We start from the raw sequence: 20331 nt of genomic DNA, 5'->3' as shown, positions 1-20331 counted from the left end.
TTGCTCTTCCTCATAACAATCCTTCAATTAAGATAGCTCTCATCCTCCCAGTGTCTCTTCTTTTCCAGGTTGAACACAACAATTTCTTTTAAACTAATCCTCATACAACATAAGACTCAAAGCCCTTCACCATCCAGGTAGCCTACCTTAGCTTAGCAATATCTTTTCTAAAATATGTACTTAGAATTGAACACCATACTTCAGACAATCTGACAAGGGGAGACTACAGAGGTGTTACCTATTCAATCCTGAAAGCTAGACTTCTCTTGATGTATCCCAAGGTCACACTAACTTTTCTGTCAATTACACTTAATCCTTATTGATCTCATACTTCACTAAAAATCCATAATCTTTTTCAGACGAGTTGGTGTAGAATTTTGGTCCTTATAACTGTTGAGCCTAGGAATTTGCTTAAATTTACTAAACAAATGTTTTGGCTTGAGATGTTTTTGAATTATGTCTCTTATCTAACTTAAAAGCTATTCTTCCCACCTTTGTATCATCTGCATTATCTCATAAGCATCAAAGCCTGAGGCACACTACTGGAAATCTTCTACCAAACTGATAAAAATCATTAATGATATTAATTTCTGAATTTAGCAATTTAATCAATTCAATCAAGTAAGCATTTATCAAATGTGTGTTGTTTCCCCCTTTAAAATGATAGCTTATTTGAGAGTAGGGACTGTCATTTTTCAATTTCCGCCCCTATTGCTTAACAGTGTTTTTACATATAGTGTTTAGTAAATATTTCCTTCCTTCATTTATTCAAGCTATATTCCAAATAAGTGAAACAGCTCCTTTCTTCAAGGAGTTTACTTTCTATAGGAAGATACATGTTTTAAGTAAATAAAATAAATAACAATGCCCCATAAAGTCCTACTGCAACTTTAAAATCTAACTTAAAAAGTGCACTAAGTGTCTGGGGATGCCTTGTGTATTTGTACACTCCAGGGAGGAGAGGATCCTAACAATTGAGAGACTAAGGTGGCACTTGAGGTGGGCCTTAAAGGGCACCTAAGGGTTACAAGAGACAGAAAAGCATTCCAGGCAAAGGCACAGAAGCAGTAGACATAATATCATGCATATATGGGAACAACAAAAAAGTTAAGTTTGCCTAAAGCAAACAATAATGAGGAAATAATGTATAAGCAGACTGAAATGATAGATGAGGGCCAAATCACAAAGAGCTTTAAATATCAAGCAGATAATTCTATATTTTAATCATAAAAGCATCAGGGAATCACTATAGCAAGATCATAATCTTTTTGTGCCATTAATCCCTTTGGCTATCTAGTGAAATCTATGAATCTCTTAAAATATTTTTAAATGCATAAAAAATAATTATACTGGAATACATTAAAAAAATTTTTTTAAGTTTACAAATTCCACATTAAAAGTCTCTGAAACTAAAGTTTCTTGAATAGGAAATATATGGTCATATATACAAAATCCTTTAAAATTATTCCTTCAGCAGTTATACAGAAGACAAATAAGAGGGGAAATACTTGAATGTAAAATCAATTAAGGGTGTTGCAACAATTCTGGCAAAAAACTTTGAGGATCTGGTTGTAGCATAAATGACACTAATGTCAGATGAAGAGAAACAACATAGTAGCAGAAATGGCAAATGGAGGGAAGGGGGATGTCATCTTACCTACATCTCTCCAACTTTTTCACTAAATTAGCGCAAGAGATTAGATCAAATGTTTTGCTAAAATTAAAATCAAACATTAGCATCCCACCCCCTTCTATTAATTTAGTGAATGACAAAAAAGTAAGATTAGGCTGGCAGGAGGATGCATTCCTCATTGAGTGGTGATGGATCTTTAAGTATCTCTGCCTCCTGTTCTAAACATTCCCCCATCTCTAATTTGTGGAAAATCCTAGAGAGATTACTAAAGTCAAGAGCACTAAGTTTTCATTTGTAGACTCCATTCTCTCCTTTTTTGAAAATCTGAACATTGCCTTTCTCAGGTTTTGCATGCATACTTATCATGTTTATGTTTTTTCAAGTATCACCAACAGTGGCTCCATAAAGACAGTGGCTCAATAATTAAGGTTGCCAGGTAGTTTATCTGGGCCAAGTACCTTTAATCTTTTGAGTACAGGTGGTGTTTTCTTATGATCTCCTTCCTTATCTTAGGTATCAACTCCTTTATCCATTTTTGCTCTGTGCTTTCTTGGACAAAGGTCACTCTCCTTGCTAGATAAAACAGAAGCTCTGCTTTTGCTCTGCCATCACTAATCTTCCTCTCTAACTAAAGCAAGCATTTCTCTTTCCCTCAAAAGAACCTCAAAAAATGCCTTTGGGTAGATTTAGCTTTGTTTGGCAGCACTTTAGGGCTCCTGTCATTTCTCTTAAGTACTGCACTACCTTTTTGTGTTCATCCTGATTCCCTCCCTTACCACCATCTTTTACCCCTAGTTTTAAATTCCAAAACACCTAGCAACTTCTCTGCGCCTTCGGTCTCAATCACAAATCTCATTTTTCCTCCATTAAAACTGCTTTCCTTTGTGACTTCAGAAATTTTATTTTTGAGATCCTTCTTGAGCTTGTTACCAATTACAAAGTATTATTTGAATTTTTCAGCAAGCTTCCCCTGCAGGACCCTCCATGAGATCTTGTCTTTCCTCCAATCCTGTAAAATCTGCTTTCCAAAATCTAGGGTTCAGATCAAACTGTGATGGATGTGATGGATTTTGTACTCTCTTAGAGAGACAGATACACTTTTCCCCAACCTTTCCCTCATTTTGACTTTAGCAATCATTCCTATTAGGGAGCACCAAAACCAAGAGAAAACTTCCTATTGTCGGTTCCTCCATCTTTTAAATAATGAAATTATCATAAGAGCAGGTCACAAAATTGCTAGGAAAAGAACTCCAACAAAATCTGGATAATTGAAGTTCCCAATGTCTATTATATGATTTCCATGCTATGTGATTTTATTTTTGAATTCCTCAACTATGTCCTCTTTCTATCCAGATGTTCTATATAGAATAAAGGCTTTGAAAAGATCATTGGATTTATTAGCTGGTAAGAAATAGATGGTAATCTTGAAAAGAGTAGTTTTAGGGCACTGGTAGCCAGAAACCATAATAAGGCTTTAAGAACTGAGAAGTCAAAGGTGAGAAAATGGAGACAATTAAAAACAAATTTCTCTAAAACTCTGGCTGTGAAAAGGGAAAATAAGTTTAGGAGCTATTTTCCACCCTCAAGTAAACTTTACTTTACTCCCTTTCCTAACTCCTCCAGGGAGGGGGAAAAAAAAAAAAAAAGGCTGCTAAGTTAACCTCAGACATGCATTCTATATCCTGGGGGAGAAATTATTTGGCAAGGTTTCTCTCATTGAGAAACGGACTGATACCACAGAAGCTTTGGAGTTGATCAAAAGGGAAAAGAGGTCAACAGAGTTAAGATAATAGACTTCCTTTCTCTCCCCCTGCCCACCAACTTCACTCAAAAGCCCAAGTTGCTCTAAAGACATTTCCAATCTCCTCACACTCTCCCTACTCCCACCACTCCCACCATCACCTTGGGAAAAGCTACACATCAGCTTTCCCTATCACTGGACTGGAGCCTTTTATTGCGTTCTCCCAAAAGGTTACCTTGCCTTAGTTAAAATGGGGGAGAGGGATGAAAGGAAGGAGGAAAGGACAGTAGTTTGAATGTTATCTGCCTGGTACCTAGCCTAGGTCTAGAATTCCGTACTTGGCTACCTTCAGAAACACCAGGACTGATACCCTCTTCAAGACCCTTCAATCTAAGTCCCCAAACACAAAACTTTCCCCCTGCTTATACCTTCACCTCTAAAATTAAAGAATATCAGAATTGAACTGTATGACTGAATGGTACCTTCCAACTTCATCTGAGCAAAACCCCCTTAATAATAACCTAAGGAGCCTCCAGGTAAAACTAATACTTTCCAAGGAAATTAATTTCCTATTCAACTGTTGGACAGCTCCAATTCTTGGAAATCTCCTACATTACAAGCTAAAAATCAGCCTTACTCCCTACCCCCAAAACCTCCTTTCTTATTGTAAATAGTCTACTCTTTGGAATCAAGTAGATTCAATTAATTTTCCCTCAAAGAGGAACCTTCTAATATTTGAAAACAATGATCATGTGTCTCAAAACCCAGCTAATAAACAGTGTTTTCATGGAAAATAAGGAAGTTGAAGTATAAGAAAAAGGGATGTGATTCAGAAGGTGAACAGCAAACCCTTCTAGATTCTTTCGTCATAGCCTCACCTTGCAACAGGGATAGGAAGAACCTAACTTACACCCCAAAACATAACTGTTTGCCCTGCCCAAGCTAAGCAGGAAGTATTGAGAAAGTAGTGAAGAAATTATTTTTCATAGGGTCATGAGGCTAAGTGAAGAACAGAAGGTAAGCAAGGAGTGATGAAGGGAAAAGGCAGGAAAAGGACAGAGATAAGGGAAAGACTATTATAGGAAAAGGAAAACGGTGATAGAGTAGGCAATTATTGGGCAAAAATAGGGAAAAGGAGGTTAAAAAATAATAAAAACACATTTAGATTACCAAGTAACTACTTACAAAGTAGTTTACATCTATCATCTCATTTAGTCCTTAAAATAACCATGTGACTAAACTGACAGTACACGTGCAATTATCCTTATTTTACAGACTGGGGAACAAATCCAAAGCTGTTAAAATCATTTGCCTGAAGTAACATAATTAGTGATAGAGCTGAGGATCAAACACAACTTTAGACTCCTAGTCCAGTGTTCTTTCTACTATGCTGTTATTGGGACAGACAGTAAAGGAAGCAGGCAGAAAGACTGAAAAGACAAATGGTGTTAGGGAAGGATGACAGAGCATTGGTGGAAGATGGAAGAAGAATGGTGAGAGACATACTGAGTTCCCAGTCTGGCAGGATCCTCCAGATACCATTTCACCTACTCCCTTGCTTATAAGCAAGATGGCAACAGCTCCTAATATAGTGGAATAGGATGAGGAAAAAAGATTAAATCTTTTTTCTTTATAGCAAAATTTTCAGTTAATGATATATATTCCAGGACTTCCTACCCACATGACATGCACTCAATAATGTTATCTCTTTCTTAATCATTCTATTTAGAAATAGAATAGAATCATTCTATTTAGTATTCTTCCTCTACTTTAATCTGTCAGCACTATATTCATACTACTAATATGAAATGGCATTTTGTCTCATATTACACTGTAGGTCATACTGAAACAGCAAAGCTGAAAAAGACTTTGCACACATTAGGTTCCTTATAAAGTTTGCTGACTGGATGGTATGAAAAATTCTTTTTCATAGGATGGGAAATGGGAATTCAAACGGGAAGTGATAAGAGCTTGAACTGGGGTAAATACTTTCATAGGCAGATGAATAAGATGGCCTTTTTTATATGGTACCTAACAGGGTCAAGAGCCCAAGAGTTGTCTGTCCTTCAGATGCGATCAATTCCCCAAGCAGCTGTGGGACCAAGGATTTCTTTTCTTGTTTTCCTGTGGTCTGGATTACTTAGAACTGAATTAGTTCTGAGGTGGAATCTGAAGACATGGGGGACCCAGAGGTGGTTCAGGAATACAAGTCCTTGGGTAGTTTATGGAGCCAGACTGAGAAGTAGCTGAAGGTTAGCTCCGAACAGCCTCTTTACCAGTCTTTCTTCCTTTAGCCTCTCCTGCCCAATCTATCCCACATGTGCTGGTTGATCCGTCCTTTTGGTTCCTAGTTCTGATCACATTACTCTCTTGCTCAAAAAACTTCTGTGTCCTACAGAATAAAATCCAAAGTCCCACAGAACAATTGTCTAGTAATACTGAATTTCTTGGACCCACAGCCTGGCAGTCAAGGCCTTCTGTCTTACTGCCCCCCTGAACCCCCTGTTGGTCCGACTTAATTCCCCACCACGGCCCATTCCCATCCTTGTGTTCATGCCTCCCTCAATCCCACCTACCTCAGCCTATCACAATTCTGGCCGTCCTTCAAGGCCTGGCTTGAATGCCACTCCCTCCACGTAGCTTTCCCTGAACTCTCAACTATAAGTGACTCCGGGGTCCTCTGAATCTTCATAGAACTTTTTCCTGTAAAGAATACTTTCCTTTCCCCTCTTTTTTCTCGTTTTGTTCTTTCGTTTGGCTAACTCACGCTGTCTGGAGGTGGAACCCCACCGTGCATAGCGTGTTACCGTAGCCGAGTTCATTTTGTATCCTTTTTCTCGACACTCCCTCTCCAGTTAGCTTATAAATGCCTTGATAACAGGAACTGTATCCTATTTCGTTTGGTATTGTCAGTGCTGAGGACAGAGCCTTGCCTAGAGCAGGCATAGGAATGGGTTTCTGGGTTTTGTTTTAAAACAAACGGATGAATGAGAGACTCTCCAGACCCTCCGACCCGGACTGAGGGAAACCATCAGATCCAAGAATCTGGGGGAGGGGAAAAAGTAAAGAATCCGGCAGTCACAGGATGGAAGCAGGGCTAGGGACCGAAAAAGCCCGGGAGGGGAGGGGGCTGGGGAAGACCGCAGCGAGCCTGGGTCTGGGGCTTGGCACGGGAAGGGAAGGTCAGAAGTGGGATGGGAGTCAGGGATCGGGCCGGAAAGGGTCACCCAGGGGTCAGAGGGGAGCGGGGTTGGAGCCCATTACCTTAAGTCCGGAGGGCCCACGCCCTCTCCGTCTCCTTCCCCCCCCGGTGTCCGGGTACGAACAGGGACAGCAGCCGGGGTCGGGGTCTGGGCCGGGGCGTCCCCCCCGCCGCCTGCGTCTGCTCCCTCGCCCGCCGCCGCCGCCGCCGCTCTTAGTTCCTCCTCAGTCTGGCTGCCCGCGGTCCCGCCACCGCCGCTGCCCCCGCTCGGCGTCCGTGGACCCGTCCTCCGGCGCCGAGAGCCGCCCGCGCCACCTCGGTCCCCCATCTCCTCGGCCTCGGCCTCAATCTCAGCCACTACCGCCGAGCGCCTAGCCGCCCAGCGGCTCAGGCACCGCACGGCCTGGCCCGGCCCGGCCCAGCCCAGCCCCGGCCCCGCCCTCGGCCCCGCCTCCCCACCCCCTCAGCCAACGGCCGCTAACCGCCAACCGCTGCCCCCTGTCGGCCGCCGTAGGCCACGCGACAAGCTGCCCTAGTCCCAGAAGCTCCGGCAGCGTGGGGAGGGGAGGGAAGCGGCGGACTGATGAAAGCGCAGGCGCCCGCCGCCCTCGAGGATTTGTAGATCCCGCGGAGGTGGGGGCGAGGCACGTGGGCTTGTGAAGCGCAGAGGAAGTGGTGGCTATAGGTACGCCGGGTCTTGTAGTCAAGAGAAAGAGGGGGAGGAGGGAGGATAAGAGAGGGAGGGAAGGCGTCAGCATCTCCTCCTTCAGACAAGCAACGGACTGAAAGAAAGCTAAGAGGAAGACTTACCCCGAACCGGCAACGGTGCCAAAATACAACTTGGGAGATGTAGTTTGGAAGTGACTCCGTCCCTTGTTCCCGGTTCCCGAGTCCTGTGCCATCCCACCTATGATTCTGGTCACCAGTGTTGAGGATCAGGAGAATTGCAAAGCGACAACAATAAATTGCGTGAATTAAATATCATTCTTGTCTGTCAGTGTGTGTGTATGTGTGTGACAGAGACAGACCCTTTGGTTATTAGCTCCGCAGTATCCTGACGATTTAGCATAGCTGACCAAAAAAAAAAAAAAACACCTTTTCTTTTGCATAATTGACGGAGTTACTGCTGCAGCTACACAATGAAGGAGTTCGATAAATGATCTCTAAAGTCCCTTACCGTTCTTCTATTTTATTGTTCTCTATTTGAAAACCTTCTAGAATTCCCTAGGCCTAAAAGATAAAATGGTAATTTCTTAGCCTTACATTTAAGGCCTTCTACAATCTGCTCTTTTAAGCCTTTCCAGCTTAAGTTCTTATTACTTCTCTTCATGATTTGTACATTCCAGACAAATTGAACAACTTTTCTAGCCTCTGAACTCCCTTGGCACATTTCCCCAGATCATCAGTCACTCCTAAACTGCACTTTGTTATTCAAGGTCTATTGAAATTCTCCCAGGAAGAGGGAAGCATAAGTGAACATGACTAAAAACCTAGACCTATGATTCCATCCATGTGAGGAAATTCCCTTTATCATTGCAATTATATCTTAAAATGGTGATAAATGAGAAAAGTAGAACGTGGGAAAAGGGGGGGGTGGAGGGTGGGGGTAAAAAGAACAATTAAAAAAAGGAGGAAAAACTTCCAAAGGCAGATTAACAGAACAATGAAATGAGGCCAAAAACCCCCCACACAAAACTGGACCCCATTCAATACAACGGAGTAAATACTCAATGAGATCAAAGAAAATGAATCTTGAATTTTGAGCTGTAAGGCCAATAAATTAAATACTCTCATTTTACAAATGAAGAAATTAAGGCCCAGGGATATTAATGTGTCATTGATTACATATAATGAATGGCAGAATTGACTGCTGATCTAGTCCTTTTTCTACTGAATCCTGTTGCCTCTTCTCCAGAAAGAAAGAACATAACTACAATAACAACTATATCTCTAGAAAAGGTAATGGATGTAATAAGATGTTCCAGAGTATTTAGAATTATGAGTATATAAAGAAGGCTCTGCTACCCATAAAATTGGAAATGTTACCTGATGGAAAAAATAAGAACAGAAATAATTAGATGGAGAGTGGAGCTGGAGTAGATAATTTCTGAGGAACAGAGTGACTCAGGATGAAAAGATACACAGGTTAAAAAACAAAAAATAGAGCCAAGTTGTTTTTTAAAAGCCAACACTGAAAGATATCAGTACTCTTCAAGCAAAAACAACAGAGTTAAAAGACTGAGATCAGTAAGATAATTGGAGAATTATTGGCTAAAAAGAAGAAAAAAGTCCATGGTATAAATATCATGTTCCAGTTATATGGAATATTATTTTCTAGAAAATTTTTACAAGCATTAGAAACAGAGCAGAGTGAAAATTCATAGGATCCTAAGATATTAACAAAGAAAAACTGTAAAAGTTGACTCCTTAAGAAATATAATCTTCAAGTTTCAAAGTTACACTGTCAAGGAGAATTTTACTAGTAACCAAGAAGCATTTCACATAACAAACAAAACAAAACAAAAATATTCACGTTGTGAAAGACTATTTGATAATGACAAAAATTGAAAAAAGACAGTAGAATTCAATATGCTGAAAATCACAGGGAATAGGCTTGCATCCCAAAATTACTTATTCCAATAGAATGTTCCTCAATGAAGTCAGAAATTTCAGTGCTTTCCTATTGTGAAAAACAGAACACCAAATCAGGGTGTTTGATATGCAAACTGAACAAGAAGCAGAAATAACGTAATCTAAATATAAGTACTTGTCATGAGGGGAAAAGATAAGCATCAAAAAGACATTAGATTTGGCAATTGAGAAACCATTGAGGGGAAGAGAAATTCAGAGAAACAGAGGAAAGGAGACAGACAGACAGACAGAGACATAGAGAAAGCAAAAGAGAGCAAAAGAGAAAGACGAGAGAAAGACAAAAAGAGAGATAAAGAAGAAAGAAAAGAGAGAAGGAAGAGAGAGAAGAGGGGAGCATGGTGAAATTCAGAGAAAGAGCAATTTCATTCTGTAAAAGGTTTAGAAGAAAATTAGCTAAGAAGAAGTATCTGACTTGGAATATACTGTATACAACTTGTTCGAGGAATTTATTTGAGAAGGGGAGGAAAGATAGATGATAGCTGACAGACAAGATCATATATCTTTGAAAATCTTAAAATTCAATATAAGTGTTTTAGCTTTTCCTATTAGTATCTAGTAAGACTTTTGATTTTTTTTTTTTAATGGAGGAGACTTGGGTATATTTGTATGCAACAGTAAAGGAGCCAGTAAATGGGGATAAATTATAGAATGGAGATGATGATGAGGTTGGGGGTGAGAGCAGACCAAAGTGCCAGGATCAAGTATGCATGTAGAGGAGTTGACTTTGCAAATATCATGTCCATCTCATCGTCAGAGACTGGAAGAAAGAAGGAGATAGTTTGAAATGATATTAGAAAAAGGAGTGGATAAGAAGGCATTCTCTGTAAATAGTCACATTTTCTTCAATTAAGCATAAGTCAGGTTCCTTAACTTAGAGGCTAAGAGAGAGAAAGTCCCAAAAAAGTAGGAATGAAAGCCAAGTTCTAGGCACCCAAGACTCATATTTGAGAGTGGAAGATGGGATAAGATTCTTCAGAGTTTACATGACTTCACTTATATATGTATATGTATGTATGTATAGACATTCCACTAATCTAGTGGCTTGGTAGGATAAAACCTAGACCTATGATTCCATCCATGTGAGGAAATTAGCTTTATCATTGCAAGTGGAAACTTTCTCAACAACTTTTGGGCAGCTACATAGTGCAGTGGATCAATTGCCAGGCCTAGAATTAAGAAGACTCATTTTCCTGAGTCCAATCCGGCCTCAGACACTTACTGGACAAGTTACTTAATTTCCTTATCTATATAAGGAGCTGGAGGAAGAAATGGTAAACTACTCCAATAACTTTGCCAAGAAAATCCCAAATGGAGTCACAAAGAGTTGAACACAATTGAAAAATGAGTGAACAACAGCTGCAACTTATAGTATTGTTTTAGAGAATTGTCTCCTGTCCTGAGAAATTAAGCAATTTGTTCAGGATCACAATCAGTATGTGTCAGAGGCAATATTTGAACCCAGGGCTTTCTGGCCTCATGGCCACCTCTTTATCCACTCTGTCACTCTGCTTCTCATCAGAGAACACTTGATGAAAGCTCCATGGTTCTTCGTGCTCACCTTGGCTCTCTCAGCTCTGCTTCTGATTCTTCAGACTTTTCCAAGAGGGAACATCCCTTTACTACACCAGCTCCCTTCTTGGTATTGTTCAGCTCCTTTTTTGGTATTGTCCTTCCCCAATAAGGTCCTTCAGGTCAGAAACTTGTCCTTTTTGTTTTTATGTTATTAACATAGTAAAGTATTTTTAAGTCTTAATAAATGATTGTCACCTTGCCTTGATTTGACACTTCCTCTTCTAGATGATCATTGGGTCATCTTTTTTTTTTATTAAAGCTTTTTATTTTTCAAAACATAAGCATGAACATATTTAACATATATAGGACTGCTTGCCATCTTGGGGGGGGGGGGTGGAGGGAGGGAGGGGAAAAAACGAAACATAAGCCAGTGCGAGGGATAATGTTGTAAAAAATTACCCTGGCATGGATTCTGTCAATACAAAGTTATTATTAACTAAAATAAAATTTAAATTAAAAAAAATAAAAAAAAAACATAAGCATGAACAATTCTTCAATATTAGCCCTTGCAAAACCCTGTGTTCCAATTCCCCCCACCTTTCCCCCCTCCCCTAAATGGCAAGTAGTCCAATATATGATAAATATGGTAGAAATATATATTAAATCCAATGTATGTATACATATTTATACAATTATCACAATTAGGCATCTTTCTAATAAAACAATCTATAATTTCCCCAGGAATTAAAACTAAACTTACTAGCCTCCTCCTTTAAAAAAATAATGTTGTACCTTTGACCTTCTCTAGTTCTATGATAACTCTTGAGTTTTCCACTATCTTCACATATCATCACCAGTGGTTTAGTAAATATGTGTAACAGTTCCTTCTGTACCTGAGAAAGGTAATTCATCATGGTCTTATGACTTAAACTCATCAAGGACAGACAAGGTCTCTACTTCCTATGAGTCATTTTATTCTGTCCTATTCAGTGTAAAGGTCGTTCTCCTGGGTAGAGAAAACAGAAGCAAAGTAAGAATTGAATGACTATGCTTTATCTCTTTTGTTACCCAGTCACCCATTCACCCTAAGCAGAGGTTTTATTCCTCCTTTGATTTTTCTCTATTATCCATGCTCACCTCCTACAAGTAGGTGTATCTAAGAATACTTTATATCGGACCCTGTCCTTTCCTCTTCTCTTTTCTTTTCCCCTTTCCTTTCTTCTTTTCTTCTCTTTATCTCTTACTTTCTCTTTTTTTTCTCTGTTTTTCTGTGTCTTTCTTTGTGACATCATCACCTCCCATCGATTCACCTATTCTCTATAAATTCAGGGCTCCTAAGGCTGCATATCCAGCTCTTTCTAATCTTTCTCCTAAGCTCCAGTTTCATATTTCCAACTATCCCATAGGCATCTCACACTTAACATGTCCAAAATAGAACTCATTATCTTTTCCCCCTAAACCAACTCATTTACTTAACTTCTTCCTGTCTGTCAAGGGTACCACTATCCTTCCAGTTATCCAGATTTCCAGCCTAAATATCATCTTTAATTCTTCACTCTCACTCATTCTTTATATCCAACCTGTTGCCAAGTCTTATTGATTCTACCTCCTCAACATCTCTCATATCCACTGATCTCTCTCCACTCTCACTCATTTAATCTTCCTGCCTCTAGTCTTTCTCTTCCCTAATCCATCCCCTACACGGCTGCCAAATGGTTATTTCTAAAGTATAGGGCTGATTATATCATCCCTTGCTCAAGAAACTTCAGTGGCTCTCTGTTGCTTTTAAGATAGAATGTATGTATGGCATGTAAAGCCCTTCCAGTCTGGTCTAAACCTGTCTACAGATTGATTGCACATCTCCCTCTCCCATATTCTAACTCTAAACCAAATTATTCTGCTTGCTATTTCTTGTACTAAATATGCCATCTGCCACCTCTAGGCTTTTTACAAAAGTGCGTGTTCTCCTTTTTCATCTTCTCTTCTTAGAACCCCTGACTCCTTTCAAGGATCAGCTCAAAAGTTGATTCTTCAGGAGTATTTTTCTAATTCTTCCAACTGTTACTAGCCCTCCTTTCCCCTTCACCCCCCCAAATAAAAGTGTGTTTATTTCACATATATATTATATTCACTCATCTGTAAATATTTTTATCTCTAAAGAGAACATAAGATCTGGTAGGGCAGAGACAATTTCACTTTTTTCTTCCCAGTTTGATATATTTAATTAATTGACTTTAAAAAAAAAATAAACCCAAGGAAAGTATGGATATTAAGAAAAGACCTATCTGTATAGAAATGTAACCCATCGTCTGTATTCCAAAAAGATCATAAAAAAGGGAAAGGACCCACTTGTGCAAAAAAAAAAAAAAAATGTTTGCAGCTGCTCTTTTTGTGGTGTCAAGGAATTGAATATTGAGTAGTTGCCCATCAATTGGATAATGGCTGAATAAATTGTGGTATATGAATATAATGGAATACTATTTTTCTATAAGAAATGACAAGTAGGCTGATTTCAGAAAACCCTGGAAAGACTTACATAAACTGATGCAGAATGAAGTGAAAAAACTTAAGAGAAGTTGTACATAGTAGCAAGATTGATGAGCTGATTTGGAACTATGCTCAAAAAGTTATCTAACTGTGCATACCCTTTGATCCAGCAGTGTTACTATTGGGCTTATATCCCAAAGAGATCTTAAAGAAGGGAAAGGGACCCACATGTGCAACAATGTTTGTGGTAGTCCTTTTTGTAATGGCAAGAAATGGGAAATTGAGTGGAAGCCCATCAACTGGAGAATGGCTGAATACGTTATAGTATATGAATGTTATGGAATATTATTGTTCTGTAAGAAATGACCAGCAGGATGAATACAGAGAGGCCTGGAGAGATTTACATGAATTGATGTTGAGTGAAATGAGCAGGACCAGGAGATCATTATATACTTTAACAACAATACTATATGATGATCAATTCTGATGGACATGGCCCTCTTCAACAGTGAGATGAACCAAATCAGTTCCATTTGTTCAATAATGAATAGAACCAGCTACACCCAGCGAAAAAACTCTGGGAAATGAGTGTGAACCACTAAATAGCATTTACATGCCCTTTGTTTTTGTCCACTTGCATTTTTTATTTCCTTCTCAGGTTAATTTTACATTATTTCAAAGTCTGATTCTTCTTGTGCAGCAAAATAACTGTATGGATATGTATACATATTGTATTTAACAAATACTTTAACATATTTAACATGTATTGGTCTACCTGCCATCTGGGGGAGAGGGTGGGGGAAGAAGGGAAAAAGTTGAAACAAAAGGTTTTGCAAGGGTCAATGCTGAAAAATTGCATGCATATATCTTGTAAACAAAAAGCTATAATAATATTTTTTTAAATAAAATAAATTTTTAAAAAAAGATTGATGTGCTGATCAACTATAATAGACTTAGTTCTTCTCAGCAATATGATGATACAAAACAATTTCAATGGACTTGTGATAGAAAATGCCATACACACCCAGAGAAAGAACTATGAAGGCTGAATACAGATCAAAGTATATGATTTTCTATTTTTTTTCTTTCTTGCAGTTTTTCCCTTTTGTTTTGATTTTTTCTTTCACAGCAAGATTAATATGGAAATATGTTTAAACTGATTGTACATGTATAAACTATAACAGATTGCTTTCTGTTGGGCTGGGGGAAAGTAAGGGAAGAAGGGAGAAAAAAATTGGAATTCAAAATCTTATAAAAATGAATGTTAAAACAATCTTTATGTGTAATTGGAAAAAATGCTATTAAGTGAAAAATGTAATCCATCAATTGGGAAATGTAACCCATCAATTAGGAAATAGCAGAACAAGTTGTGGTATAGCACATGAATATAGTGAAATTTCATTGTGCCCAAACAAATGATGAATATGATGGATTTAGAGAAATATAGAAAAACCTATATGAAGTGATTCAGAGTGAAATGAGCAAAACCAGAATGACCACAATAATCATGAAAGGGAAGAACTTTGAAAGAGCTTGAAACTCTGAACACAGCAGAGTTTTCCCCTCAGAACCTCCTTGTAAGGAGGGTGCTCAAGCCCAAAATGCCTTTATTTTACTCCAGGATGCTCTCCAGAGCTTCTCTACCATGTTCCTCATCTACTCTTTTCTCTTTTCTTTCTTTTCCTTTTCAAATCCCCTCAAGACAGGGATTTTCTTTCTGCTTATATTTGTATTACCTTAAGCCAAGTCCAAAGTAAGCACTTAAAAAATGCTTGACTGACTAAAAAGTGATAGACTAATAGTACAGAATCAGATGTGCACTTTCAAACCTAGCCAGTGTTTTGAATTATTTTACTTGACTATTAATATTTGTTACAAGGGAGATTTTTATTTTTAGGCTAGATGGGTTGGTGGGAAGTAGTTTTTTTAAAAGTATCTATAAAATATTTTTTAAAATATGCCCCAGAAAACTAATTTAATATTACATTCTGCATTTTAGCTGCAAGTCTGCTAGAAATATTTTTAAATTAATTTAATATTTTTATACTAAATCCAAGCATTGCTAACTTAGGGAAAGAATGACATGGTTCCTTCCCTGATCTCAGATATCTCTCTACCCCAAGGTAATTTGTAGAAATCTTGAACAAGGAAAAGGTCACAATATTTTAAAATGTGTGTTTGGGGTCAATGTTTTGGTTCATTTTCTGCTAAAATTATGCAAACAATTTTGTTTTCTTTCTTGACCCCTCCCCTAGGATTGATTAGGCTTCTTCTCAGAAACAGTTTCTTAATCCTTTCTGAACAGAGAAGAGAATACTCCATTCTTAGGTGATCAGAGATCAGGGAAAGCAGTAATATTTTTTCTTTTAAAGAAATTTAATTAGTATTTTATTCTCCACCCCCACCCTGGTTACATGTAAAACAAAATTTAACATTCATTTTTAAAACTCTGAGTTCCAAATTCTTTCCTTTTCTCCCTTCCTAACCCCCTCATTGACTTAGGTCATAATGTGTAGTCATGTTGAACTATTCTATATTAGTTATTCTGTAAAAGAAAATATAAGGGGAAAAACCCCACAAAACAAAAACCTCAAGAAAAATAAAGTTTAAAATATATCCTTCAATCTATTTTCAGATACCATCAGTTCTTTCTCTGAGGATGGATAGCATTTTTCATAAAGCCTTCAGAGTTGTCCTGGATCATTGTATTGTTAAGTCTTTCATAGCTGATCATCTTACAATATTCTCATTAACTTTGTACACAGGACATTTCACTTTGCATCAGCTCAGATGAGTCTTTCCAGGTTTTTCTGAGTATCCTGCTCATTATTTTGAATAATACCATAGTATTTCCTCATAATCACATACCACAATTTGTTTAGCCATTCCCTAATTGACAGGCATACTCTCAATTTCCATTTCTTTGCTACCATAAAAGAGTTTCTACATAAATTTTTGTACATATAGATGCTTTTCCTTTTTTTTTTTTTTTTTTTTTTGATACATACGTGGTAAATCTAGGTCAAAGATGCATGGTTTTATAGCCTTTGGGTATAATTTCAAATTGCTCTATCGGTTCACAAATCCATCACCAGTGAATTAAAGTCTCATTTTTTTTACATTCCCTCAAAATTTTTTCCTTTTCCTTTTCAGTCCTATTAGCCAATATAATAAGTATGAGAGGGACTACCTCAGATTTATTTTAATTTGCATTTCTCCTATCAATAGTAAGAACTTTTGTTATATGGCTATAAATAGTTTGATTACTTAATCTGAAATATCTTTTGTTCATTTATCAATTGGGAAATGGTTTTTTTATAAATTTGATTTACTTCTCTATATGTTTGAGAAAAGAAGCCTTTGTCACAGAAATTTGCTTGAAAATGTTACTATTGTATTTCCTCCATCTGTATTTCCTCCAAACGTAATTCCCCCCCTCCTATACCATACCCCACACCTTGTTTATTCAATTCTCTCTCCTTTCACCCTGTCCTTCTCAAAAGTGTTTTGCTTCTTACTAACTCCTCTTTTAATACGCCTTCCCTTCTATCACCCTTCCCCACTCCTCTTATTCCCTTCCTCTCTTACTTTCCTGTAGGATCAGATATATTTCTGTTCACAGTTGAATGTGTATGTTATTCCCTCTTTGATCCAATTCTGATGAAAGTAAGGTTCACTTACTCTCACCTTCTCCATAAAAGTTTTTTTCTTATTTCTTTTATGTGAGGTAATCTACCCCATTCTACCTTTCCCTTTCTCCCAACATATTCCTTTCTCACCCCTTAATTTTGTTTTTTTAGACATCATCCCTTCATATTCAACTCACACCTGTGCCTTCTGTCTATATATATTTCTTCCAACTGCTCTAAGAAAGTTCTTACAAGTACTACATCTTCCCATGTAGGAATGTAAACAGTTTAATTTTATTAAGTCCCTTATGATTTCCCTTTCCTGTTTATCTTGAGTCTTGTATTTGAAAGTCAAATTTATTTTTGTCCAGCTTTGGTCTTTTCATCAAGAATGCTTGAAAGTCCTCTATTTCATTGAATATCCATTTTTCCTCTGAACAATTATGTTTTTCTGCTTACATGATTCTTGGTTTTAATCCTACATCTTTTGCCCCCCAGAATATTAAATTCCAAGCTCTTCAGTCCTTTAAAGTCTAATTTGCTAAATCTTGTGCTATCCTGGCTTGAATTGTTACTTTCTAGCTATCTGTAATATTTTCCCCTTGACCTAAGAGCTTTGGAATTTGGCTACAACATTTCTGGAAATTTTCATTTTGGGATTTCTTTTAGAAGGTGATTGGTTGATTCTTTCCATTTCTATTTTACCCTCTGATTCTAGAATATCTGGGCATTTTTTTTTGATAATTTCTTGAAAAATGATGTCTAGGCTCTTTCTTTAATTGTGGCTTTCAGGTAGCCTAACAATTTTTAAATTTTCTCTCTTGCATCTATTTTCCAGGTCAATTATTCATCCAACAAGATAGTTTACATTGTCTTCTTTTTTTCACTCTTTTGGTTTTGTTTTATTATTTCTTGATTTCTCAGAAAGTCATTAACTTCCATTTGCTTAGTTCTAATTTTTAAGGAATGATTTTCTTCAGTGAGCTTTTGTATTTGGCCTTTTTCCTTTCCATTTGGCCAATTCTACTTTTTAAGGAGTTTTTTTCCTTCATTGAATTTTTGCAACTCTTTTTTCCATTTCTGCTTTTTAAGGCATTCTTCTCATTGATTTTTTCAACTTCTTCAGAATTTGACCTAGTCTGTTTTTTACAATGTTATTTTCTTCAACATTTTTGTGTCTCCTTTACCAAGGTTTTGACTCCTTTTTCATGATATTCTTGTCTCATTCATCTTCCCAGGGTTTCTTCTACTTCTCTTACTTGATTTTCAGAATCCTTTTTGAGCTCTTCCATGGCCTGAGACAAATTCATATTTTTCTTGGAGGCTTTGGACGTTGCATCATTGACTTTGTTGTCCTTTTCTGAATATATGTTTTGATTTTCCTTGTCACCAAAGTAATCTTCTGTGATCAGAATCTTTTCCTGTTTGTTCATTTTCTCAGCCTATTTCTTGACTTTTAACTCTTTGTTAAAGTGGGGCTCTGCTTCCAGGGTGGAGGGTGCACTGTCCCTAGCATTGGGGGTTTTCACCAGCTGTTTTCAGAGATATGTCTCAGGACCTAGAAGTTTTCAGTTGTTTCCAAGGAGAACTGTCCCCTGGCCTGTGATTGGGTCTGTGAGCAGTCATAAGTACTCTTTTCTGCCCTGAAACGGTGACAAGGGTTTCTATTCCACTACTGCCACAAGTTCTGGGGTGCTAGTACTCCTCACATTGGGACTGCCATTCAGGACTTCAACCAGATCCAAGAGTCCTGTCTCAGGGATAGCAAAGAAACTCCTGTAATCTCTTTCTGACTGCTTGTTTGAGCCCCTACTGTCTATAGGTTAGGAGCTTCTTGTTCTGCTGATGATGATTCTGTGGGTCCCACGATCTGCTCCTTTTGTAATAACCCCTAGGTTGCATTCTTTCTACTTGAGCCTAGTATCTAAGGGGCACCTGAAATGTGGGTTATAAACAGATAAAGAATTTACTACCAGGCAACTAGGTGGCAAATTGGATAGAGCACCAGTCTTAAAGTCAGTAGGACCTGAGTTCAAATCCGACCTCAGACACTTAACACTTCCTAGCTATGTGACCCTGGGTAAGTCACTTAACCCCAATTACCTCAGGGGGGGAAAAAAAAAAGAATTTACAACTATTCTCTTTGGAGAAAATTGAACTCAGAGTTGCCAACCATTCTGGGGAATACTTAGTTCTCCTACAGGGTCTTACCTGGTCTCTTCCAGATTCACAGTAATCCTTGTGTTTCTTACTCTCTCTAAAAGGCAGACACCCCTTAGAACTGCCAGACAAGCCCCTTTACACTGAACGCTCACTGTCAGTGTGGACTATGTTTTGGGGGGAGAGATAGAAAAACTGGCATCTGCTCCCCACTTTGAGGCTTTAACCTTTGCTACTCCTCCCATAACTACGATGTTAAAGAGCTCACCTTTTCTCCAGACCTTTAAACTCTTAACTTTGGGTTTACTCACAAGGCAAGCTTCCAGGCCCAGCATTAATTTGTCAGATTTCCCTTCTCTGACCAGATGCTGAGATTACAGTTCTTAAGAAATCAAAATCTTTCTTCCTCTGCACAGGAGGTTGAAGTTCAGGAATATTGTTCACATTTTACTTCTTATGACATGTAGATAAGTACGTTTCTGTTTCTGTAATGTCACTGTTCTGCCTCTGACCTCTCTTGGGTCTGAAAAATTTCTGCTATCAGATCTCTTATCTCTAACCTATCTTTGGAAAATTGTGAGTTAGCCCATTTAACACTTATCTGCTTCTGCCCCAAGGCAGTCAATTGCAGTATCTGAGGGGGAAGAGGCTGTTTACATGTACAACCTTCTCATATATATCTTTTAATGTAGCTGAAAACAAAGAGCAAAACCTTCCTCTGTAGCATACTGCTCTGTCCTATGAACTGGGAAAAAGAAAAAAGAAAAATTTGAGAGCCCTCTATTGATGTTTTTCTGTAGACCAGCACTGAGTCCTATGAAAGTTACAATAATTGGCTCATTTTAAACATAGGAGCAATATAATGGCATCTCAGGTCCATGTGAATCCCTTCTCTGCTGCTTTAGGTTTATATTTTAAAAGTTAGGAATACCATCATAATGGCTCTGAGACCCCAGTGAGGACAATTCTGAACATTTAGATAGTGGTTTGGCTCTTTGCCTTAACTTGCATTTATATTTATCTCTCACTAAAGTCTTTCCCTCTTTGTGGTTGAGATAAAATTCAGGTCATCAGAAACTTTTGTATAAAGAAGCATTAAAGTATATTATAGTGTCTATTAATAGACAGTCCTGAAAGGAAAAAATGGAGAAATATTAAAGTTTTTCATAGAACTTCCTTCAGTCTTTGAAGAGGTTGATATGCTTGAAGAAATCAGCCCCAGTCTTTTTCAAGATAAGATACCCATAGAACCAGTGGCCCTCCTAATTCTCTCCCTTTTTCAGCCTAGCTCAATTCTATTTTCTCTTTTTCTGAG

At 38.0% G+C, this 20331-nt stretch overlaps 1 protein-coding gene across 1 annotated transcript in view; it reads right to left on the bottom strand.

Moving 5' to 3' along the window:
- The window catches only part of DGAT1 (diacylglycerol O-acyltransferase 1), a 36098-nt gene extending 29066 nt beyond the window's left edge, over window positions 1–7032 (bottom strand). The window contains exon 1 of the mRNA XM_051971304.1: window positions 6639–7032. Coding sequence (XP_051827264.1) covers window positions 6639–6904 — 266 coding nt within the window. The 5' untranslated portion in view covers window positions 6905–7032. The remainder of the gene's footprint in view (window positions 1–6638) is intronic.
- Window positions 7033–20331: the final 13299 nt, after the last annotated feature.

The sequence above is a fragment of the Antechinus flavipes genome, chromosome 1, assembly GCF_016432865.1.
Source record: "Antechinus flavipes isolate AdamAnt ecotype Samford, QLD, Australia chromosome 1, AdamAnt_v2, whole genome shotgun sequence".
Classification (NCBI taxonomy): Eukaryota; Metazoa; Chordata; class Mammalia; order Dasyuromorphia; family Dasyuridae; genus Antechinus; species Antechinus flavipes.
Note: the sequence above shows the minus strand (reverse complement) of the source record. Positions and strands in the feature narration are given on the sequence as shown.